Genomic DNA, 14,357 nt, shown 5'->3' with positions numbered 1-14,357 from the left:
CGGTTTTTTAAAATGGTGACGGAAAAAACTGAAGTCCATCCGACATTTTGACAGGTTGCAATTCACACCCCAGACCACAGGAGTGAGCATATTAATTAGCTATTGTCTCTCTTGATGCATGACGTCGTTGGCCTTACTCGGAAAAATGTCCGAACTAGCATTCAGGTGTAGCAAACACGGAAACGTTAGGAAGCTTTGGAGAGCATTGTCTAAGGCTACGTTCATTCTACAGGTCTAAATGCACGAATCCAATTTTTTCGTGTTTTTCCGACTCGAGTCAGGCATTAACTTGACGGTCTGAACGGGACAAGTCGCATAGAAGTGGACCATTTCAAATCCGATCTGGGTCATTTTTGTATGTGGTTCAAATCCGATCTGGGCCACATTTTTCCAGACTGTCGCGGCGGTCTGTACCGTCCAGTGTCCCAAATCCGATTTCAGCTGTGCGTTATTAGCACCTAGCTTGCAGTGAACGCGGTTTTTGGGGAAGGGCCGGGCTTGACAACAGTCATAAAAAAATAAAAATGGGTTGAGGATAAGCATGAGAATGTTCGGTTTTCTCTATGCTCTATGTGTGCTATATTTCAACATTTCGTACACGGCCGAGAGTCGGGAGAGGGGTCTGGCTGCAGCCCGTCTTGGAGAGTCGGGGCGAACTGCCCGTATGTGTGTGTGACATGCACGGACAGTGCGTGCATGCTATCGGTCCATATAAACTGTGAATATAAGCCTAAACGGGGATTATTTATGTCTGTTATTTGTCTCCTCCTTTTGAAAAGCAAAATATGATATCCCTGGAATGACTTGTCATTTGTTTTGATGCTTCTGCGCACCGGCGCGTGTCGGACTGCGAATTAGAGCGCATGCGTAATACTTGAATGGTCTCAATGGACAAAAGCAGTCGGAACGGGCACGCCAAAAAAACGGATATGACAAAAAAATCGGATTTGTGCATTAAGACCTGTAGTATGAACGTAGCCTAATTGAATAAGCAGGGACAAACAGCTTGGAGTCAGAAGTACGTGCGCTATTCTCAAACCTGAACGCACCCCGAGTCTTGGATGACAAATCAACAGAGCAGAGAGTAGACACAACATGGCTGGTAGTTTCTTCAATTTATTCAGAGTTGAGTAAGTAACGCACCATCATTTAAAAAATTTAAGTGACGGGTAAAAGTAGATTATTACCGGATTTTTATGACCCTGTCAGTCAAAATGACAGACAACGAAAAAGTCTAGCGCAACCACTTTACATTTTACACCAACAAGAAAGGAAGTAAGGTGAACAATGACTCTGCTGTATGCAAGAATTGTCGAACAAAAATAAGGTTCACTGGCAGCTGGTGACAAAGTGGACACGGATTTCTTCACTGCTTTGCTTTCATCACTTAAGGTAAGAAAGTTTTGCAATGTACTTGTAATTGATTTTTTAATTTACATAAATTATTTTGATGGCATTTGGTGTTGAATGATATAAAATAAACCAGCACCCTAAACTGGATGAAAATGAATATCGAACAACCCTACATGAATTTATTGATTTATTTGATATTACTTGAGAACCACTTTCCATCTAGTTTACGACACAAACTGTTATTACTGCCATTTTGATACAATAAGCTATAAAAATGGCTTGAATAACTTCCAAGATATATAAGGTGATGTGCATGATAATTAATGTAGCCTACATATTAAAAATAGGTAATTATTGCATTTTTAATTTCTATACATTCAATTCATATTTTTTTTAATTCACTCAATACTTCCAACACAAAAAAATAATCAGGATTTCAACTCAAAAGCTATTAAGTAGCTAATTTTTTTTTTTAAATTTATTTTGTTTTTTTAAGGTGAGGAAGAATGTGACTGACTGAGTTCGAAATCTCAAATGCTGAAGCAGATGTTGGAAGTGCTCAAACCAATACTTTGGCAACAAAGGTCATATACGAAGAAAAGACCCATCAATTTTATCATTGCCCCACTCCAAACTCAACTGATGACTGACACCTACAGTACTTTTACATTTTTTTCAAAAGATTTAAAACTTTAAAGAAATTAAGGGTGCCATTCATCATGATCACTCAAAGAAATATCAGTGGTTGTGTTTTGTTTCCTCCAAATGTGCAGGTACACAATTTGCAGGAGATTTATATTTTACAGCAATGTTGCACTGAAAAGGTGTCACTGTTTCATAAATGACAAACAGTATTTTTTTCTATTTTGAAACATCTTTTTTTTCCATTTCAACAGTTGTATTGTAGAACATCCTGTATCAAATTTCTGACCAATATATCGATAATCGCTGTATTGTAATATTGTGAGATAATCGTTATCGAGAGCCTTGTATCGCGAATTGTATCGTATCGTGAGGTGCCCTAAGGTTCCCACTCCTCATCAAATGTGATCTGATTTTTGTCAAAATCACACAGATGAAAAAACAGCGTCCGCTTTAACTAAAACCACACATTTATAGCGTTTCATATTTTAATGAGGATAGCATGCAAATAATGACAAAAGGGGGAAAAATATTAAAAATTAAAAACCGTAATTTTCGGACTAGAAGCCGCTACTTTTTTCCTTCACTTTGAACCCTGCGGCTGATAGTCCAGTGCGGCTTATTTGTTGATTTATTTGGGTTAATGAGTAACACTTACAAGCGGTGTCATAAAACTGTAATAAGACCGTCATAATTATGAAATGACACTATCATGGGCATTACTGATTGCTTATGACAGATGTCATTAAGTCTCATCTGGCAAATTATGTCACTAAATAACACTATGTCACTACCACTAACGTTTATGTCCAGTTCGGATCTTTTACATCCATTCAAAAGTGAGATAATTTGTGGGATAACACTAAATTACATATGTTATAAGCATTCATTAATGCTCATGACAGTGTCATGTCATAACTATGATTGTCTAATGACAGTCTTTTGGCACCACTGTCAAATAATGTGTAACCAAATACCATAACTAGCAATTAGTGAAACAACTGGAACAGTAACCGAAGCAATAATTAGGACAGAACATGAATTTTGATTGTTATTTACATATGTAGCACTGCAATGCATGCTAGGAGGCATGTTGGACAACAACAGTGTTGACAGTAGGAGGCAGCAGAGGTTGACTGTCTCCCCCAAGGGAGCAGTTATGGCCAAATGAAACATCTTGAAGCAATGAAGTTTTGGAGCAAATTGGTTCATGGTGGTTCATTTGGTCTTATGACACTCATAATACAGTGAGGACGACTGAGGCTTATAGTCCAGTGCGGCTTATCTATGAACAAATGCAGTTTTTGTGTCAAATTTGGTGGGTGGCGGCTCATAGTCAGGTGTGCCTTATCGTGTGAAAATTACTGTAGTATTTTGTGGCCCCTCCTTTGGCAGCAATAACTCCATCCAGACGCTTCCTGTAGCTGGCACATCGTTAAGGATTAATCCTGGCCCATTCTTCTCGACAAAACTGCTGTAGTTCAGTCAGATTCCTGGGATGTGAAGTCAGTATACATCTCGCCTAATGCAATCTTCTGATACAGTGCCCTCCATAATTATTGGCACCCCTGAAAAAGATCTGATCTGCTCCAGGCTTCAACTGGGACTGTGTTCTTTGGTCAGATGAGACCAAGATTGAGCTTTTTGGCAACAAACACTCTAAGTGGGTCTGGCGTGCCACGAAAGAAAGCATGCTGAAAAGCACCTCATACCCACTGTGAAGTATGGGGGTGGGTCAGTGATGCTGTTTCGGTTCCAAAGGCCCTGGGAACCTTGCTAGGGTGCATGGCATCATGAATGCTTTGAAATACCAGGACATTTTAAATCAAAATCTGTTGCCCTCTGCCCGAAAGCTGAAGATGGGTCGTCACTGGGTCTTATATATTATCAGGGGTGCACATAATTTTTTTGCCCAGGTTCTCAGAGGAGGACCTGGAGATGTGACTTGGTCCTCATTGAGCTTGAGAGCCGACCCGCCTGATGCGATAAATTTATGACAAGCTTTACTTAGAGCCAATTAACTTTTAATGCTTGATTAACATCAACTGGCATAACAAAATTGCCATTACTTTGAAGTGAAATGTAAAGAAATAAAAAGCACCAATTCAAAATAAAGGGCATTATGCGGCTCCCACATTAACTCCAAGCCTTTTTAAAAGTGGGATGTCCTCCTCATAAGACCTCATTGAACGTGCATGTTTAGCTTTGTAAAATGTGAGCAAAAACACGTTTGTCAGTGCATGTCGCTGTTCATTACCTTTATTCCGCCACTTGTCCATAGGGCGAGTGGGGTCCTGTTTGACATCGATAGTTTGCTTGATTGCCACATGCTCTGTTTTGTTCGTGCTTTTCAAAGTTTGGATGGCTGAAATTCTTTGACCCTACATAAAATGCGTTGCTCTTATCGGCGACATTGGGATTCTCACGGCACATTTTGTACCGCATTTCCGTGCGAGCATCATTTGCTTCGAGCCATGATGGTACCTCCTGTAGCCACTTTTCAGCAAAAGTCCTTTTTTTCCCGGTAGCTCGGGTGACGTCTCTGTCGTCTGTCTGTCTTTTGACGGGGGTGGGGGAACACGGAAGTAATTACTCAGTGTGGCCTGCCTCTTCGACATTTTAAAAAGTTATTTTCTCGTGTCCGCCGCAAATACAGTGGTCAGCCATCGGTACGCAAAAGCGTATGGAAGCCATTGAGGGCCAGCGCGTTTGTTTATGTCCAGTACGCATGCGCGCATGCGGACCACTTATGTGCACCCCTGTATATTATATATGGGTCTAAAATATTAGAAGCTAAAAAAACTTTTTCAGGGGGGCCAATAATTATGGAGTGCACTGTATGCTTGCAAGCATTACCAGTTGTTTTTCACTGAAACTGCTGATAGTTAGTTTTGCCTCAGATAATCATGGACTTTAACTGCCAACAATAATCATGGACTTTTAACTGCCAACCCGCAAGTTTCATGACCTAATTTGTAAGATAAGTTAATCACCAAACAGACACACCTCCTTTTAAGTACAGCATATAAGCCACGCTGAGCTCTCTGTTTGGTGTGTATTTCTCTACGCAGCTTTGTTTTGTCATTGAAGGCACCCAGAAATTTCTGAAAATAAAACTGCGCAGTAATGATCTCTTGCCTCCAGTCTTTTACTTTGCAATCCAGTCTAGCCGTCTCACCTGAATTGAAAATGAACACGCGGAGGACCTGAAAGACTGCCTACAACAGATGTCTGGCATGAATCGCGGTCTTTAGGTTACGCCACGGCATCTCAATGGGGTTCAAGTCTGGACTTTGACTTGGCCACTCCAGAATGAGTATTTTGTCCTTCCAAAACAATTCTGAAGTTGATTTACTCTTGTGTTTTGGATCAGTGTTTTGTTGCATCATCCATCCTCTTCTTAGCTTCAACTGTCTGACAGACGGCCTCAGGTTTTCCTGCAAAACATCCCGATAAACTTTTGAATTCATTCTTCCATTAAAGATTGCAAGTTGTCCAGGCCCTGAGGTAGCAAGACAGCCCCAAATTATGATGTTGCCTCCACCATGCTTCACGGTGGGGATGAGGTGTTGATGTCGGTGAGCTGTTCCATTTTTCCTTCACACATGACGTTGTGTGTTATTCCCAAAAAATTCAACTTTGGTTTTATAAGTCCACAAAATATTTTGCTAAAACTTATGTGGAGTGTCCAAGTGCCTTTTTACGAACATTAAACCAGCAACAATGTTTTTTTAGACCGCAGTGGCTTCCTCCGTGGAGTCCTCCCATGAACACCATTCTTGGCCATAGTTGATGTGTGCACAGAGATATTGGACTATGCCAGTGATTTCTGTAAGTCTTTGGCAGACACTCGAGGGTTCTGTTTTACCTCTCTGAGTATTCTGCGCTGAACTCTTGGCGTCATCTTTGTTGGATGGTGAAGGGGAAACGATATCGTCATCGCACACACCATATAACTGTTTGCATTAGTCTAACACATATATAGTCTAACACATACATATGGTACAGGTTTTCGTAGGCACCGTCTAACTGTTTGCATTAGGCTAACACACGTAATATAATTAATCAGGAAATGTGTATCATTTTCATATTTACGGTAGGACTACACTACTAATATAAAATAAATAGCACGCCATAGTTTAATGAGAAGAAATAGAGATACACAATGCCGTCTTATCACAAGAGTGACGCACATACTCGGGGAATCTGCTCTCAGCAAACTCCAAGGACAAAGCGCTTTGTCCTAAAACAAGCACCACCAGCCCGGACAGCAAAGTTGATAGCGGGCGTCCCAATCCGCGCACGAACCTAAACCGCCCAAAACCGGCCACAGCGGGGGCGGCCCCAAAGCAACGCCCAGAAACGCCTTCGACGAGACCCGCGTCAGCAAAGACTTCAAAAAGACTGGACACTGAGATAAGACAGATTTTCTTCTGCTCGGAAACATGTAGCCTTGTTTTGGATCCAGAATTGTCCCTCCGTCGTCTGTTTTTGCCTTGTCTTTGACCATTGTCGACGAATAAATTGTCAACCTGTTTTCGGCGAGTGTTCTTCAAGCTTTTGAAACATGGAGTCAGTGTGCAAAGGGTTAACACAGGAACGCGCGGAGTTTAGCTTCCTCCGTAGCCTGGCTCCTCGGGGGAGTCAGCGACGGAGGAAGCTAAACTCCGCGCTTTGTCCTTGGAGTTTGCTGAGAGCAGATTCCCCGAGTATGTGCGTCACTCTTGTGATAAGACGGCATTGTGTATCTCTATTTCTTCTCATTAAACTATGGCGTGCTATTTATTTTATATTAGTAGTGTAGTCCTACCGTAAATATGAAAATGATACACATTTCCTGATTAATTATATTACGTGTGTTAGCCTAATGCAAACAGTTAGACGGTGCCTACGAAAACCTGTACCATATGTATGTGTTAGACTATATATGTGTTAGACTAATGCAAACAGTTATATGGTGTGTGCGATGACGATATCGTTTCCCCTTCATTGGCCACGCCTTGGGAGAGAAGCAACAGTGCCAAACTCTCTACATTTGCAGACAACTTCTCTGACTGTCGATTGATGAACATCCAGACTTTTAGAGATGTTTTTTTTTTTTTTTTATCCTTTCCCAGCTTTATACAAATCAACAATCCTTGATCGCAAGTCTTCAGACAGCTCTTTTGACCGAGCCGTGATGTACATCAGACAATGCTTCTCATCAAGTCTTACCAGGTGTGTGTTTTATAGTGGTCAGGGCAGCTTCAAACCACTCATCAGTGATTGGGTACACACCTTACTTAAAATGCTTGCTAAGAATTGGTTTCAATTGCTCTTTATGTCTCCTTAGGCAGATGGTTCACTTACATATTTTTCCTCACTTCTGTCATTGTTTGCATGTTATCCTCATTAAAATATGAAAACAAAAGTTTGGGTGGTTTTAGTTAAAGCAGACACTGTGTTTTCATCTGTGTGATTTTGACAAAGATCAGATCACATTTAATGGTGATTTTACGCAAAAATTTGAGAAATCCAAAAAGGTTCAGATACTTTTACATACCACTGTAATCATTGAACATAATTGTTAAAGAATGGCATAAGCAACATTCAAGTTATTATCTCTTATGGCCGGCACAATACCCAGACCTCAACAATAATGAACATTTATGGTCAGTTTTAGAGATTCAATTCAGATGTTGATTTCCAACGCAATCATCTCTAAAAGAGTTAGAGGGTATTCTAACCGAAGAATGGCTTAAAATTCCTTTGGAAACAATTCACAAGTTGTACGAATCAATCCCTTGGTGAACTGAGGCTGTAATTGCCTCAAAAGGCGAATCTGCACCATCTTAAATTAGTTTTTGGGGATTTTTTAAGGTGTTTCTATTATTTTGTACAACCTCTGTTAGTACATATACCTGCTCCATACTCCATGTTGATTCCTCCACAAAAAGAATAATCGCTCCCAGCTGGAGGAGCTGCAGAAAGGAGGCGTCGTACTTAGCAAAATAGCATTTGAAACCAGGGGGGGAATAAATATTACAAATAAAGAAAGTTGTAATGTGCTGAAATCCATTAGAAATCTCATATTCGCAAAGCCGCAATCGCATTACAAGATCCCCTAATGTTGTTTCACCGGGTTTCCGTAGTGAGACACTCACATCAAACATAATGGATTTTCCCCCCGTTTCCACTACAATCTGCTCTTCCTAGCTCTGGCTCAAATTCCCTACCCATCACACTTTACTCCTGCGATGAGTATAAGCAAAATTCAGTGGGAAGCGTTATTGCTAAACTATTTCTTCACTTAAACTTACAGTGGGGCAAATAAGTATTTAGTCAACCACCAATTGCGCAAGTTCTACTTGAAAAGATTAGAGAGGCCTGTAATTGTCAACATGGGTAAACCTCAACCATGAGAGACAGAATGGGGAAGAAAATCAGAAAATCAAATTGTTTGATTTTTAAAGAATTTATTTCCAAATTAGAGTGGAAAATAAGTATTTGGTCAAAAACAAATAAGCAAGATTTCTGGCCGTCAAAGAGGTCTAACTTAACGAGGCTCCATTTGTTACCTGTATTAATAGCACCTGTTTTAACTCATTATCGGCATCAAAGACACCAGTCCACAACCTCAGTCAGTCACACTCCAAACTCCACTATGGCCAAGACAAAAATGATAACAAGAACGTTGAGCAATTATTAGAAAATGGAAGACATCCAAGACCACTGATAATCTCCCTCGATCTGGGGCTCCATGCAAGATCTCACCTCGTGGCGTCAAAATGATAACAAGAACGGTGAGCAAAAATCCCAGTACCACACGGGGGGACCAAGTGAATGACCTACAGAGAGCTGGGACCACAGTAACAAAGGCTACTATCTGTAACACAATGCACCGCCAGGGAGTCAAATCCTGCACTGCCAGATGTGTCCCCCTGCTGAAGCCAGTACACGTCCAGGCCCGTTTGCGGTTCACTAAAGAGCATCTGGATGATCCAGAAGAGGACTGGGAGAATGTGTTATGGTCGGATCAAACCAAAATAGAACTTTTTGGGAGAAACACAGGTTCTCGTGTTTGGAGGAGAAAGAATACTGAATTACATCCAAAGAACACCATACCCACTGTGAAGCATGGGGGTGGGAACATCATGCTTTGGGGCTGTTTTTCTGCAAAGGGACCAGGACGACTGATCTGTGTAAAGCAGGGGTGTCCAAACTTTTTGCAAAGGGGGCCAGATTTGGTGTGGTAAAAGTGTGGGGGGCCGACCTCAGCTGACGTACTTTGCGTAGAACAATATATTTAAGCAAATTTCAGCAAACCATTCTGAGTGTCACATTTGCTTTATTTTTTTTTTTTAATTAATAATTTCAACAATCTCGCATCTAGCCTTTGTGGCATTCTCTTTCGATTCTCGGGATCTTGCGAAATACTGCTGCTGTGAAATTAAACTAGCTTCAAGTTTCTTCAATTTCTTGCTGCGTATCTTCCCTGTAATCTTGTCGTACATGTCAGCGTGTCTTGTTCGGTAATATCGCCTCACATTAAACTCTTTAAAAACAGCGACTGTTTCTTTGCAAATGAGGCAGACACAGTTGTTGCGTATTTTAATGAAGAAATAGTCCAATTTCCACCTATCCTTGAAGCGTCGGCCCTCGCTTTTTTGTTGTTGTTGTTGTTGATTGTTGCCATTTTAGAAAATTGGAAGTCTAGGGTCACAGGGGGTAATGTTGCTTGAAGGGCCTTTCAGTGGGTAAATGAGGATCAGCATATAATGTGTAAGCTACTTCATATGCTGGTAGCAGTACTGCTGACCAATTTATTAAGTCTGTGTGCGGGCCAGACGTTATTGATCTAATGACAGAGGCTGGGGGCCGGATGAAATTTGACCAAGGGCCGCATTTGGCCCCCGGGCCGCACTTTGGACATGCCTGGTGTAAAGGAAAGAATGAATGGGGCCATGTATCGAGAGATTTTGAGTGAAAATCTCCTTCCATCAGCAAGGGCATTGAAAATGAGACGTGGCTGGGTCTTTCAGCATGACAATGATCCCAAACACACAGCCAGAGCAACAAAGGAGTGTTTTCGTAAGAAGCATTTCAAGGTCCTGGAGTGGCCAAGCCAGTTTCCAGATCTCAACCCCATAGAAAATCTGTGGAGGGAGTTGAAAGTCCATGTTGCCCAACGACAGCCCCAAAACATCACTACTCTAGAGGAGATCTGCATGGAGGAATGGGCCAAAATACCAGCAACAGTGCGTGAAAAGCTTGTGAAGAGTTACAGAAAACATTTGCCCTCCGTTATTGTCAAAAAAGGGTACATGACAAAGTACTGAGATGAACTTTTGGTATTGACCAAATACTTATTTTCCACCATGATTTGTAAATAAATTCTTTAAAAATCAAACAATGTGATTTTGTGTTTTTTTTGTCCAAATTCTCTCTCATGGTTGAGGCTTACCCATGTTGACAATTACAGAACTCTCTGATATATTCAAGTGGGAGAACTTGCACTATTAGTGGTTGACTAAATACTTATTTACCCCACTGTAGTTGAGGAGAACTTTAAAAAGTGGTGTGGGGCAATCCGTCAGCCGGTTTGACTTTTCCGCCGCTCGCGCACTCGGCAGGGGAACACTCAGCACCACCGGGTCGGGCATGGGAAAGGAAGGACGAACAGGGAGGCGCATTCATCTCTTTGACAAATGTATTTTGCACTCTTTCCAGGAGTTTGGGGGAGGTTTAAGGGACAGCAAACATATATGCAAACCCAATTCTTATAATGTGTTTTTCATGGCAGTATTATGTGTGTGTGTTGGATTCTTTTTTTTTTTTTTTTTTTTTTTAACGGCGTCAGGCGGAGTTGCAATAGGAAGGAAGGAGTAGGCAGAAAGTACTCGGTTGTGTGGAGATGAGCGAAGTATTGCTCGTGTTGCGCTCAAGAACTGCTCAGATTTCTAGCCATCAACCACCTTGCTGTCCGGGACAATGTGCACCCCAGCATGTCTACTGTACATCATTTGATTAGAATCGTCAAGTGTCGATATATGTACACAAAAGTGTCCATTTTATCCATATGTGACAACCCTTAGTCCTGGTGGTTGACCAATGCACACCAGTCGCAGTACGGCCGCATGTTAGACGCGTCCCAGAAGTGGCTCAACACGACGCACGCGAAAAGACTGGCAGTTTATTATTTGACGCGAGACGCGACCCTCCTACGTCAATAGTACTACCGGTAGCTAGGATCGGGCAAACCGGAAGTCACTCGTGTAAAAATACTGTGGATCCGGTCGATTTTCAAACTAATATGCAATCGTAACCCACTTTTTGAGTCCATCAGATCTCTTGAGTGGTAGATCAGGGCACAGTTGACTTGTCTTTTTTGATTTACTGCTGTCTTCTCTGCTATCATAATAACCAACACGGCCCCGTCCCTCCTACCACAACAAAACAAGTAGGAACTAATATTCACATAAGAACTAAATTAGACAACATAAAATATACAATATAAATGATGCTACATCACATTTGTAAAATATAAACACATTGTAATATAAATAATAGTCCATTTAAATAAAATAAATTGAAATGAGCTAAAACACCTGTAATTAAATAATAAGAATAATACACAGATCCTGCTTACACAATTAAATTTATTAATTTCTGTGTGGCGCTTTAACTTGAGAAAATCCACCAATAAAGCTTTTGAAACCCTTTCATAAGAAATAAATTATTCATTGAGGCATTTTATTGGTAAAATACATGTTAAAATTTTTGTCATTGGGATCGCTTTTCTCTTTAGCACAAGACTTCTTTTTTCTTCTTTCTTTCAGAAAGAAAGCTGACCAATACGCGGGGTCTGAAAGACAAATTGTTGTTGGATTATCTTTAAATACCCGCTACTTTTTGAGCAGAGTTCTAGATTTGTATAGGTTAATGTTCCTATTGTTGAAAGCACAAAGGTGTGTAATAAACAACTAGCACAGTTATATTTTGCATTTTGTTTTCTTACTGTACCGAAAATGAACCAAACTGTGACCTCAAAACCGAGGTACGTACCGAACCGAGATTTTTGTGTACCGTTACACCCCTACTGTATATTAATTGTTTCTAATAACATTAGCACAAGAGAACAATTGTGGCTTATTAGAGCCGACAAGTCTTAATGTCCGAGGTTTTCTTTAAGAAAATAGTTCCATAGTTTGGAAAACAATCCGAACCGTACCACTCGGTGGAAACGTGGTTGAAGTAATTTCTTGCAGCAGCATGTTTTGAGTTGGGCTATGCACACTATGTCACGCACGCATCTGTATGGGCTCCTTCAAAAGCCCACCAGGAAAGGCTTTGCGGATCAATCAATTACATCACCGCTCCAGCAATCAAACAAGGTTATTATCAGGGAGCGGCTCGCCGACCTGTAAAGGCCCGGCCCCCAATCAAAGGCTGCTGTGATGTGGGTTCGCTCATGTGACGGTAACGCGGAGTGGCAGCTCAGGGGATTGAAGAATGGAAGGAGAGGTAAGATTGGGAAATGGAAAATTTGGAGATCATTTTTTAATTGCAAATCCCTCACAATATCTGAATTTCTGTCATATCCCGGTTATAGGTTTGAAATTTCACCATTGTTGGGAGGTATTCAGGGTTTCTCATTCTGAAGATACTAGGCCTAATTGAATTATTGTGCGCTCCAAATAAGGGTGGGTTGGCCTCATTAAATCATTGTGAGTAACACAATATTCGGTGTAATCTTTTCCAAAGGTGACCAGTCGGAGACATTGTTGGGGACAAAACTGAAACTAGAACAGGCGATTGATGCAAGAGCGCTATTACGAGATCTTCCCTTGTGGCGTAAGCGCTCTATATTTAGAGAAATCCTCATTTCCGAGCACAATTTTCAGCATCTAATCGGACGAGCCAACAATTCCCAGCGTCCACTATTTCCCTCGGGGGAGCATCAAAGCCGACTTCACAAGACGTCTACTGCTGAGCGTTCAGGCAAGGCGGACCCCCTTAAGTCCACCCGTTCACCCCTCCCGGGCCAAGAGACGAATGCCGGCTTCACACGTCGCACAGGTTGCCCCGGGAACCCAGTGTGATTCCATTATGGGCAGGATAAACAAAATCAAAGCGTTTATCCAGCCTTCTATAGCTGGAGAAAAGACCCCCGCAATGATGGATCTAATATCTGGCGCATGTTTGTGTTTGTATGTGTCCATGCCAACCATGTGCATTGTATTTGTGTCTTTATTTTTTGGCTGCATTTCTGGAAAAATCATTAAACAGTGATAATAAAGGGCGTCCCAGAGAAACTACTTCACTGCACAATATGCTTTGACTAATGTTTGAATTGCTTGAGTCATTTTTAACTGCATTTTGAGTAAAATTGAATTTTTACACCACCTTAGATCAGTGGGTATATTTCAATGTTTAATGTTAAGCACTTAGCAGTTAAGCACTCTGGTTATCAGCCTTTTTCATTTTCTCCCCATGGCCAGCACATTGTTTTACAGCAACAATGCGAAGCACACTAAACTCCAATTGTAAGCGGACTAACAAGCCATTCAACACAGAGGCAATTTAAGAGGCTTTCACACATTCTTTCTTCTTGGCTCTTATCTTGTTCTACTCTCAACCCACCTGTCCATTTGTTGCTTTTGTTTAATCATCTTTCCCTTTGTGCTTTTTCTCCCGTCTCCACCATCTGCTCCTGTCTCTCTGTTGTTGCTTTCTTTTGTCGACTTTATTCATCTCTCGTAAGTTCGTGACCTTTTCTCGTGTAAATATCTTCCTGATGACACGCTGAAATTTAATGGGTGCCGGAAAGAAAAAGTCTTAAGTAAAATGATGGCTAATCCAGCAAGAAAAGATGGGAAACAGAGGACTAATTACCGTAATTTTCGGACTAGAAGGCGCAACCCATCAAATTTGACACGAAAACGGATTTTTTTCAGACTGCATTGGACTATTAACCCGCAGTTATCCTCATTGTATTATGGGATATTTACACCAAAAGATATTAACTGGTAACATTGTCCTAAGAGCAAATGAACCACTATGAAGCTTTGAAACAATTGGCTGTAAAGCTTCATTGCTTCATGAAGCTTCATTTGGCCATCACTGCTCCCTTGGGGGAGACAGTCAACCTCTGTTGTCAACACTGTTGTCGTCCAACATGCCTCCTAGCATGCATTGCTGCACTACAAATGTAAATAACAATCAAAACTCATGTTCTGTGCAAATTATTACTTCAGTTACTGTTCTAGTTGTTTCATTAATTGCTAATTATGGTATTTTGGTAACACATTTGACAGTGGTGCCATCAGACTGTCATAAGTAGAGGCGTGCGAAATTTCCGATTCTTAGATTATTCGCGATTC

At 41.1% G+C, this 14,357-nt stretch overlaps 1 protein-coding gene across 2 annotated transcripts in view; it reads right to left on the bottom strand.

Moving 5' to 3' along the window:
- The window catches only part of exoc4 (exocyst complex component 4), a 164,295-nt gene that overhangs the window by 71,697 nt on the left and 78,241 nt on the right, over nt 1-14,357 (bottom strand). Inside the window, exon 12 of one of the 2 annotated variants that reach the window (XM_057854369.1) lies at nt 10,453-11,839. The exons of the other annotated variant lie outside the window; for it this stretch is intronic. Coding sequence (XP_057710352.1) covers nt 11,779-11,839 — 61 coding nt within the window. The 3' untranslated portion in view covers nt 10,453-11,778. Of the gene's footprint in view, nt 1-10,452; nt 11,840-14,357 lie in introns of those variants that run through there. 2 annotated transcript variants of the gene reach the window in all.

Source organism: Corythoichthys intestinalis, chromosome 13 (assembly GCF_030265065.1).
Source record: "Corythoichthys intestinalis isolate RoL2023-P3 chromosome 13, ASM3026506v1, whole genome shotgun sequence".
NCBI lineage: Eukaryota > Metazoa > Chordata > Actinopteri > Syngnathiformes > Syngnathidae > Corythoichthys > Corythoichthys intestinalis.
This window is presented reverse-complemented; position numbering and strand designations above follow the sequence as displayed.